Source organism: Podarcis cretensis, assembly GCF_951804945.1.
Source record: "Podarcis cretensis genome assembly, chromosome: 12".
NCBI classification, from domain to species: Eukaryota; Metazoa; Chordata; class Lepidosauria; order Squamata; family Lacertidae; genus Podarcis; species Podarcis cretensis.
The window spans coordinates 33660305-33671507 of NC_137181.1; the positions used below are offsets into that span (position 1 = coordinate 33660305).

At 39.3% G+C, this 11203-nt stretch overlaps 1 protein-coding gene and 1 long non-coding RNA gene across 2 annotated transcripts in view; one reads left to right on the forward strand and one right to left on the reverse strand.

The window, feature by feature from the left end:
* LOC307199859 overlaps nt 1-11203 on the reverse strand; it is a 531299-nt gene that overhangs the window by 60218 nt on the left and 459878 nt on the right. The gene's annotated exons all lie outside the window — the stretch shown is intronic.
* AHR (aryl hydrocarbon receptor) overlaps nt 1-11203 on the forward strand; it is a 45922-nt gene that overhangs the window by 31252 nt on the left and 3467 nt on the right. The window contains exons 5-10 of the mRNA XM_079947900.1: nt 90-213; nt 568-698; nt 1390-1592; nt 2396-2505; nt 3851-3992; nt 5512-6763. Coding sequence (XP_079804026.1) covers nt 90-213; nt 568-698; nt 1390-1592; nt 2396-2505; nt 3851-3992; nt 5512-6763 — 1962 coding nt within the window. The remainder of the gene's footprint in view (nt 1-89; nt 214-567; nt 699-1389; nt 1593-2395; nt 2506-3850; nt 3993-5511; nt 6764-11203) is intronic.

Consider the following 11203-nt stretch of genomic DNA (forward strand, 5'->3'; position numbering starts at 1 on the left):
TAAAATGTGATGAACTGTAATCTTTGTAGCAATAAAGCACAGCAATATTACTTAGCATTTTCTTTGCTATCGTTGTCTCTTGAATATAGTCTGATATTATACACCAGAGTGTATTTGAACTAATTCACACGGAAGACAGACCAGAATTCCAGCGCCAGCTTCACTGGGCTCTGAACCCCGTACATTCTACAGATTCTGGACAGATAATACAAGGTTAGTATCTGGTAGTAGCACTAGCAAATAATTTGTGTCTGTCTTTACGAGACATATCTATGAAGAAATGTTTATGTTTATAGGTATTGGGGAGAAAACTTCACACTGCATTCTCTCCTACTACCTGCAAAGGTGCTTATCTGTAACGGGGAGTGATACTAATGGGACATGCATCACACATCTAGAGGTTTTCCAAATGGCAGATATTTATAAAGTGTGTTATGCCTTAGCGATACCTCCCACTGTCATTCTTGTTTAGAATAGTATTTGAAACCTTGGTTACAAAGGGAGATGCCATTATCATATGAACAAATGTTTGTCTAAAAGGAAGTCTTAAATGATCTTTTCATATAGGTGATAATGGCTTTTCACAGTCAGCAACATATTATAACCCAGAGCAGCTACCTCCAGAGAATTCCTCTTTTATGGAACGAAACTTCATCTGTAGATTACGCTGTCTCTTGGATAATTCATCTGGGTTCTTGGTGAGTACAGAGTTGCATTAATGTCTGGTTCACACCTAACAGGATACTATGATTTCAGATTTTTCACTCGATTTTTAAAAGAAACAAAAAGCTATCATAGCTATTCCACTTCTGAATCCTGTATGCGTGAGTAGGACTATATTGACCTTGAATCGGAGCTAGCAAGTGCATAGCCTTAAGCCAGGCATAGACAAACTTCGCCCTCCAGCTGTTTTGGGACTACAACTCCCATCATCCCTAGCTAACAGTACCAGTGAAGTTGGTTTGTGTTCCTGCGCATGCGCAAGTACCGAAACCCGAAAGTAACCCGTTCCGGTACTTCCAGGTTTGGCGCGGTCTACAACCTGAAAGCGCACAACCCACCTCATTCGTATCCCGAGGTATGACTGTACTTTCAAAAGAATTGTTTAAACAATATAAAAAAGTAATCTGCATATTTGCATAAAAGTAACTACTTGTGAAATAACAGTAAAGGGATTCACTCTCAATAGTGCATGTTGCAAATCTCTTAATTTAAGATACACTATCCTTTCACATGATTGGTCGTCCCATAGTAAAATTGGGTAAACTTGCTCTTTTGGATGATGTTTAAAATATACAGTGGCATAGCTTATCACAGCTATATCTAACAAAAATGAAATTGTGTCTAAAAATGTGGCATGAGGTTATAACCTGTTTTCTTCTTTTAAAGGCCATGAATTTTCAAGGGAGACTAAAGTTTCTCCACGGACAGAACAAGAAAGGAAAGGATGGCGCTTCTATATCCCCCCAATTGGCTTTGTTTGCAGTGGCTACTCCACTTCAGCCTCCATCCATTCTTGAAATACGTACCAAAAACTTCATCTTCAGAACTAAGCATAAGCTAGACTTCACACCTATAGGATGTGATGCAAAGTAAGTGCAAGGTTATCTGAGAATAATTATACACTATAGCTGAAATTCAGAAGTACAGGTTAAAGTTGTAATATATAAGTCTATGTAGCCCCGGTGGCAATTGTTCTGCATCCTTAGTCCTTACACCCTTTCCATTGAAGTTCAATTAATTACCCCCTCTAAATAAGTACAGCTTCATTCATGATCTTCTTCATCTTTAATGACCAAAATGTACATATTTCAGAGAATTACTGGTCAATAATGAATTTAAGCCACATTTTCAGGAAGCAAGATATGGGACACTTTTCTTCTATCATCATCATCATTGTTTTTTATTTGTATGCCGCCTTTCCATAGTTAAAACAGTGCTCAACAGCATGACAAGATTTACATAATTACCAACATAACAAAAGTCATAAACAATAAACAGAGCACATCAGAAGGTACACAACAAACGGAAAACAATTTCCGCATAAATCATAAAATCTAAAACTAAAAAAAATACAACATTAAAATCAGTAACAATTTAAAATGACATGGATAAAAAATAAAAACAATTTTAAATTTTTTAAAAACAATTTTAAAAAAGGATCCACTGATCAGTGATACTGGCCTACTGTACTTCTTGTTGTTGTTGTTGTTGTTGTTTTGGGCAACATTTAGCTGTTGCGAATTGCCGAGTAGTTGTTGTTTTCTGCTTGTTCAGATTTTCAGTGGGGAATTCTGATTTTATTTTGGGTTTTGTTTTATTTATTTTTCTTCAAGCTCTTGAGCTGTGAAAGGATTGCATAATATGTTTAAAATGTTTTAAATATCTTTTGCAGAGGCCGAATTGTGCTGGGTTATACTGAAGCAGAACTCTGCATGAGAGGAACAGGATACCAGTTTATCCATGCAGCTGATATGCTTTATTGTGCTGAGAATCATGTCCGAAGTGAGTGCCCTCCTCTCCTGAGCCATGAAGCAGAACAAAGTGTGCCAAAATAAATTCAGAAATGTATCCAAAATTAACCTTATTGTTTTTCTAATAAGGGCTTTTTTCTAGACATGTCCTTCGACCAAACATGTGAGCTTACGTTGGAAGAAGCAGTGTTTAATTTTCCCATGTGGATTCTTTTAGCTTCATTCTCCATGTTCCTGTCACATCCTGCTCTTTGCACTTCCTCTTCTCTGCCTCTCTTGCTGCCAGTTCAGCAGTTTTCTCAGGCAGATGGAAAAAATCTCTTCAAAGTAATCAAAGTCTAAATTTAGAACGTTTTCTGACCTTGATGTATTTGAATCCCTTTGTCACAAATTTTGACCATCTCTATAGCTTCTGCTGAAGGGGAGTACTCTTTCTTTGTCCTATATAGCATTTTATTTGAGTGTATTGAATGTAATTTGCCTTACATTCTCCTTTCTTTGCTGAAAGCTTTTCCATTAATATGGGAAATAACTTTGTTTTCTAAAACTAGTTAAAATATTCCATATTTTTATCCTGTTTAGAGACACCCCTTCCCCCCAAAATACTGAAAAGTTTTAAATAAGTTGCAGTTGAAACCTCTTGGGTTCCATAGCTGTTATTTCTGTTTAGCTATGAAATATTGGCCATATTTGTACATAATACCGACCCATGGTTTAGCATGTTATGTACAATTTGCAATGAACTTGGGCTTGCATACTTTCTTTTACTTCTCCTATACAGCTTCGAAGATAATTTTGGAAGCTTTTATTGACAGATTTAGTTAACCAGAATTTAACACTGACTATGGTCAGTTTAAATCAAGCCAAATTCAAAACATGGTTTTCTGAAGCCAAATTGTTTAAACTAACCACAGTTTGTATTTACCACAATTTCATGACTGTACAGTGCAGGGAAATGTGATTTGCTAGAAGCAGAATGAAAAGTTTCAAAAGTTATTCCAGCTATACAAGAGAAGTTCTATGTCCAGCACACAATCCTGAGACTTAATTATGCTTGTGTATTCTCAGCAAACCATGTTTTAGCCTGGCATGCAAATGCAGTCATTGTGTTGTTGAGAATAGAATACAGAACAGTAGGTTGGATTCAAACTTTGTCATATCTAGAGTAAACCACTGAAATCAATGGGACATGAGTCAGTCATAACTAAAGGCCCATTTAAATGGATATGCATTTGATCCTGAAAATTAGCTGGACTTAACCTTTTAAGTAGTTTTGATTTGATTAGTTTGTAAGTTCTATGTAAATAGGAATGCCAAACTTTTTATTGGGCATCATTAAAGATGCTTCTCTCTTTTTTCCTGCTCAATTTTTTTAGTGATGAAGACAGGAGAGAGTGGTATGACTGTGTTTCGACTTCTTACCAAAGAAAATCGATGGGCCTGGGTTCAAGCAAACGCACGCCTGGTTTACAAAAATGGGAGACCAGATTATATTATCGCTACACAGAGACCTCTTACGTAAGTAGCCACTGACTTATAGAGACACTGCAGTTGGGATGATCTAAGGATACCTTATTCAAAACAGAGATATATAACAAAAAAAGGTTTGTCCTATGGGGAGAATTCTAGCCCTGTACTTCCTATCCTCCCACTAAAAGCATTATCTCCCTATGGAGCAAGTGCAGGCAAAATGCTGGTTCTGTGGTTAGTTATGAGAATCTTGACAATGCCTGCTTCCCCCTTAACCACAGTTAATCAGCGCTTCCTTTACCTGGGATCTGAAACAATGCCTTGCTTGGTTTAGGGACTTGCTTAATGTTGTTTTGTTCTTCTTTTCTCTGTGGGTAGTTTGGCCCTTTTTACAGGGCAATATGTATTTAAAACAATTATATTAAACTTTTTTAATTGTTGTGGTGTTGCTGTTTGAGTTACTAGTAACCTTCAAAATGGGATACAGTGGGTTAATAATCTTATAGACTGAAACCCAAAACAAGTACATGCTAGAGGCTTGTATTAGCCCAGTGTGAAATTATTTGCTTTTATTGTCTCCGAAGAATAACTACAGTATCACAAGTTGCTTTTAACTCTACTCAGTTTGAAAAAGCTATTTCCCATACAGCAAGGGGAACTGTTATTAATCAGAAAGGTTTGATGCCCCCTGAGGTGCATAGAACTATCTTCAGTTTTTTGGATCTTCGCCTAAATACAGAAAAGTAAATATTCTGTAACATGTTTCTGTGAATGACAAAATCATTTAAAATACTTGTGTGTCCTTTTAGTTGTTGTTCTTGATTATTAACGCTATGCAGAATATTCATCATATTATTGAATGTTGTTTATAGATACAGGATTGATAGAATTTCTATTGTCCATTAGCAAATAGTTTCGATATAAAAATTGAACTTAATGACTAGGATGCAGAGTGTCCAGTCATCTCTCCCCACCCTTCCCTGTGCTTTCAAAAACATTTTGCCATGTGGAATTGGCAGAAGCTAGGGGTGTCTTTCAAAAACATGTTCAAACTTCCTGTAGGCGTAAGGAAGCTGTCATGTGGTCCTTTGGATCTAGGTCAATATGTAAATTATGTTTCTTGTCTCCCAGCCTACCATTAGTGTCTGCTTCTTATATAGGTACACAGTTTTAGTGCTGTGCCTTTCCCCCAGTTATAATTGCTTTCTGTATCTGTTCAGGTACTGGGAGAGTCTGTTGTAGCACTAAAGTAAAATACAGTGGATGCTTGGGTTGCAAACGTGATCCATGCGGGATGCACATTCACAACCCACAGCATTCGCAACCTGCGCACACGCGGGTTGCAATTCGGTGCTTCTGCGCATGTGCAAAGCGCGATTTCGTGTTTCTGCACGTGCGCAACTGCCGAAACCCGGAAGTAACCCGTTCCAGTACTTCCGGGTTTCAGCGGTCCATAACCCAAAAAAAGGTAACTTGACGTGTCTGTAACCCATATGACTGTATGGTTTTCCTTTCTTTCTTACAGTTACTGCTATTAACTTGCTATTCTTGTTCTTTTGCAATTCAGAGATGAAGAAGGGGCAGAGCATTTACGGAAGCGGAACATGAAGCTGCCCTTCGTGTTCGCGACAGGTGAGGCTGTGCTCTATGAAGTGATGTTTCAGCCGCCTGGCTTAATGGATTCTTCTCAGGCAAAGGTTAAAAGCAGCATTGGGAAAGGAGCTTCTTCTAAGGCTACACTGCGCAAAGAATCTGTTGATCCCAATTCACTTCTGGGTGCAATGTTGCAGCAAGATGAATCTGTGTATCTCTGCCCACCTGCTCCAAATAAAATTTCCTTTGAGAGGAACCTTTTTGCGGACACCTGGGATGAACTTGGTAGCATGATGGCCTGCGATTGGCAGGATAATGTTTTACCAGTGAGGAATAACAGCATCCTGAAACAGGAGCAGACTGAGTGCCCCCAGGAAAGCAACTTGATGCTTCCTGAAGACAGCGTGGGACTTTTCCAGGATAACAAAAACAGTGAACTGTACAACATCATGAAAACTCTGGGTGTTGACTTTGAAGATATAAAATGTTTTCAGCAGGATGAAGAGTTTTTTAAAAACGAACTTTCTGGGGCAGATGATATTAGAGACATAGATATAACTGATGAAATCTTGACCTATGTTCAGGAGTCTTTAAACAAGTCTGACCTCTTGTATTCAGGTTGCCAGCAGCAACAGCAGCCCATGGTTCAGAACTCTACTTGTTTAATGCAGCAGCAACTGGAGCAGCAGCAGAAGCAACCAGGGGTGGAGCAGCAGCAGCAGCTTTGTCAGAAGATGAAGCACATGCAGGTCAATGGGATGCTCGCAAACTGGAACTCTGTCAGCAGCATGCCCCTTAACCCTTCACAGCAACAGACACAGCCGTATGCCTTTTCTGGCATGCAGGAAGTAACTCAGGAGTTCCCTTACAAATCTGAAGTCAACACAGCAACATACGCATGTAGGCAGGAGTTCATTCCCTACAAGCAGCCAACCAGCATGGTGTCACAGCTTTCAGATTTTACACAGATAGACTTCCCAGTAGGAAGCTTTGACAGATCATCCTATTCTGGGTCTTCTGGTCTGGAGGATTTTCTCAGTTGTTTGCAGCAGGTTCCAGAAAGCCAGCCTTGTGGAGTAAACTCTCAGCAAGTTATAGTAACTCCACAGACGTGCTATGCAGGTGCTGTGTCAATGTATCAGTGTGTATCTGAAACTCAACCAAACAGCACAGAACAAATGCAGTATAATCCTGTGGTATCTGGACAGCAAGCATTGCTAAGCAAGGTATGGCATTTCTGAAATTATTTGTTTGGCTTTTTTTTAACTTGGAAATGTGCTATGTCAGTGTTCTGAGAGTTGCTCTCTAGCTAACAATCTAGCTGATTGGTTTGCATCTTAATTTGTGCATGGAGTTTTATTCAGTGGGCCATCCTAAAGAGACCTAAGGACTTAGCTGGGTAGCATAAATTTTCTGGTACCCCTCCAATAGAATCCTTTTCTTCTGCTGGCTCATTATTGCATAGCAATTATTTAAACTGTAACTATGAAGAAAAAAGGATCAGTTATGTCAAATGGTGAATTATTTGCTTCATTAGGGTCAGGAAACTTAATTTTGCTACATTACTGTAGGTAATTTAAGATATTTAAAGTAGTGATTAATGCACTTTTGCATGGAAAAGAAATAGATTTAAACAATATCTACATAATTTGAGTGTGTTCACATGGTCAGCATCAAATGCTTTCAGATTATTTTTGGAGTCATAAGGAACAATTATTTAAGAACCGAAATAAGTGTAGAAGGGCAATATTATCTTTAATGGCTTCACATTATTTGTGAATAAATTTTGGCTGGCATTCAGAAGTTTGTGGGATAGAACACATTTATAATATCTCCTTAGGACAGCATTAGGAGAAGAAAATTGATGTGGCTGGTGATGGTTATTTGGTGTAGGTCAGGTCTAGTGATGACTCTTCCAACCCCAGCTGGCAGCTTCTCTTGGCAAACTCTCATATGGCCTGATCTGTAAGAGGATCTTTCCTTGGGACAAAAATTGGACTTTCTGATCTTTAAACCATTTTAGCCTCAGTTCTGTTAAATTTGTATACAACACAGGAAACGAAACCCCGTTGATATATCTTAACGATTACTTGCTGCTGCAGACCAGGATTTCTCAAACTTTCTACTCCCAGATTTTACTTGAGAGGGCTGAAAATTCATGAGAGCCAGAAAATGACAGAGCCAAAGGAAGTATCAATCACAAAATGATAGTAGACTGAGGTAGAGCTTGGCATAACTAGCTGGCAGTTACTGGTATTTTCTATTGACACCTACTTTCTCTTTGAAAATTGTTAATTTTTTTGCCACATAAATTTCCTTGTGGCAAGGAGGTCCATCATTCAGCTTTTCTCAACCTAAATATAGGCATTGGCTCTGGAGGTGTCATGATTCAGCACCCCCATTTTAGGTAGAATTTGCTAAACCAGGGGCTCCTTGTGAAGAAAGTGTTTTGTTTTATATTTTCTCTCCCACTCTATGTGTCTCAAAAGTCATTCCTGTCATTTATTCTTGCCTTCTCCTTTTGCACTGAATTTGTCACCTCAAACCATGAAATAACCTTATCCCTACCCCGAAAAACCAATCTGCTGACTTCCTTCACATCTCTTCTCTTTTTATATTCCCTTCTCTTATAACAACTTCCACTCCCTTCTTCTCTGTTCCCTGATGTTGTTGATTTTATTTATATATATATTGCAGTTGTAGGCACTTTTCCTTTTCGTCTCCCTCAGTCTCTCTTCTTTCTCTTACACTGCTACTCAGTCTCTCCATCATCTGTTTTCCATCTCTCTCTTTCTTTCCTCCCCTCCAACTTTGCATGCTACAACCTTGCTCTCAGAATCACCACCACATGTTCCTATGTGCCTTGCTTGGAAGATGCTGCTGTGCTTGCATTGGTCAGTCCAATAGGCTACAGTATGTCCAAGCACTGGGTGCCCATCTAGTAGTAGACATGGGCCCACTGATGGCCCCAGACCCTCCGCTGGCGAAGTACTGCTGTAGATGCATGAAAAAAAAAATTGAAACACTACAAGATATTAGAAGCTGACCACGGCTTAAAGCTATGTTTTCAACTTTTAGTACAGTGTTGCGTGGCTAGAACTGTAATCCTTCCATAGCTGTAATAGTTGACATTTTTCCATCATTGTTTGAAATGCAGCTGGGTCTGCCTTCAAGCTATTATATTTGACTCATTCAGTAGCTCTCTGACTCACCCAGCTTGAAGGTTTACTTTAGTATGCATTGAAACTTTTTTCTTTTTTTTACTCCAGTAAGTTTGAATTCTGAGTCTGAGACCCTATAACAAAGCCCACAGCTAAATCTTCATCCACAGTAGTTTTCATTAGTTGGCAATTGTCCCCAACAAGTGTTATAGAACTATAATGTTCAAAACCAAAATAGACTTTTATGTGCTATATAGTATGTGTCAGGCAACAAATGTAAAGAAACTTTCACACAAGCCCTTTGTTTGGTTTGCCATTCTCTTTGCTTAGCTTGGAGCATATATCCAAATTCCTAACTAGAGGTTTTCTAGAAGGACTCACATTCATCCTGTTAGGATTTTTAAAAAAGAGTTTATGTCTTCTTCAACTGCAGCCTTGGGATCTAGATCGATTTCTAAAATGTAGCATCCTTTGGTGTATAAAGTCCCTTGTGACAGTTCCCCCAAGACCACTTCACTGACCATACTCTCCATGTCTTGCGGCAAAATATTCATCTTTTAAAATCACATTGAAAACATGTGCTGTTTGGAAGCTACAGTGAATTATTCTTGTTTACACAAACTTGGCATGTAATAAACATTATGGACTGCAAGTGTAATGGCCATGGATGTGAAATTCCCATAAGCTATAACAACAACAGCAACAACCAGAAGTTTGCTTCCCACTCCCTCACTACATGGGCCATAACTAATTTGTACCTAGGCAAGAGGAAGCATTGGATAGTTGGGAAAACTGCAGGATAAGGAATGGCATGAGGCTACAGGGACCATCCCTGGCTATTAAACTAGATTATGCCAAATTTGCACATTGCCTTAATAAATATAACAGCAATCATACTGCTCTTATTCATTTCAGTAAACATGAATTGAACAAACTATTATTATTTTTTACAGTTCCAAGACTCAATAGATGCTTACAAATAATGACATATGAAATCTTATCAAATTTAAGCTTCTTTATTTGTGTAAAAAGGTAAAGGGACCCCTGACCATTAGGTCCAGTCGTGGCCAACTCTGGGGTTGCGGTGCTCATCTCACTTTATTGGCTAAGGGAGCCAGCATACAGCTTCCAGGTCATGTGGCCAGCATGACTAAGCCGCTTCTGGCGAACCAGAGCAGTGCATGGAAACGCTGTTTACCTTCCCGCCGGAGCGGTACCTATTTATCCACTTGCACTTTGATGTGCTTTCAAACTGCTAGGTTGGCAGGAGCAGGGACCGAGCAACGGGGGCTCACCCCGTTGGGGGATTCGAACCGCCGACCTTCTGATCGGCAAGTCCTAGCCTCTGTGGTTTAACCCACAGCGCCACCCATGTCCCTAATATCATCTTTCTTTTGATCCATTGAAATCAAAGAGGCTGACTTCCTCATACCTGGTGAAATTCAGTATAGTGTAAGTGGACTTTCTCTTTCCCGACTGGACTTTCACTTTACTTTCCTTCCCGCCCCCAGAGTTCCCTGAACCTCCCTCATCTCCCTCTGACTGTCTCTTAACCCTCTGAGGCAGATTTGGGAGGGGGCTGCAAATGGGAGGAGAGGCAGAAGAAGTCTTGCTGCACAAGCAAAAGTCCATTCCGCTCATGCACAGACACCAGTGAACAATCACCCATCATGTTGATGAAAAAATGGGGGGGGGGCTTAGAACTGTCAGGATTAAATAACATCTTTGTCAGGTGTTTGCTGCTCAAAGTCAAGACCTTCAACGTGGGTTTCAAATAAAATTTTGATATTAAAGGGGGGAAAGGCACTGAAACATTTGTTTTAGAATGCTTGTGTGCATCAGAATATGTGCTTTTCTAAGAGCAGTCACCTGGAAAAAATTGTTGATAACATTGCTTTTAGATTTGACTTGTATCAATTCAATATGTTACCAGTTAATTTTGTGAAACACTGCATTTCTGAAAAAGAAAACAACCCCAGCACGCAAGACGAGGAAAGAAGCACATAAGGCTAAATCTTCATTCTCCTCTACTCTTGCATATAATGCCAAACCATGACATGATAAGTTGTGCATTCTACGAAACTCTTCATTAAAGCTTTGTGCTTGTAGGATTTAGATCTCTTGCTATAAAGGTCAATGACTTGGGGTAGAACATGCTCTGGCAGTTTGGAGTGTATGCTTGCACAGCCCTTGGCTGCACTTTCGTTGGCCTTAGTTGGTGCTATTGATCTTTTAGAAAACCTCCTCTGGGGCCATCCAAGTCCACTTTTTAAGAGAACATCACTAGCCTTTGCATACGCATCCACCGTGCATCCCACAAAGAGACTTTTTGTTAATGCCTGTATTTATTATTATACATCCTCTCGGTGTAATTATTTGGATCATGTGATTATTCATGTCTCAACAAAAATTGCATTGTAGAATGTTGCATTTAATAGAACTGGATTGTCTTTATGATTTATAGCCATTTCTGAGGGTGCTGATGTGTAATTTTTTGATGCACTT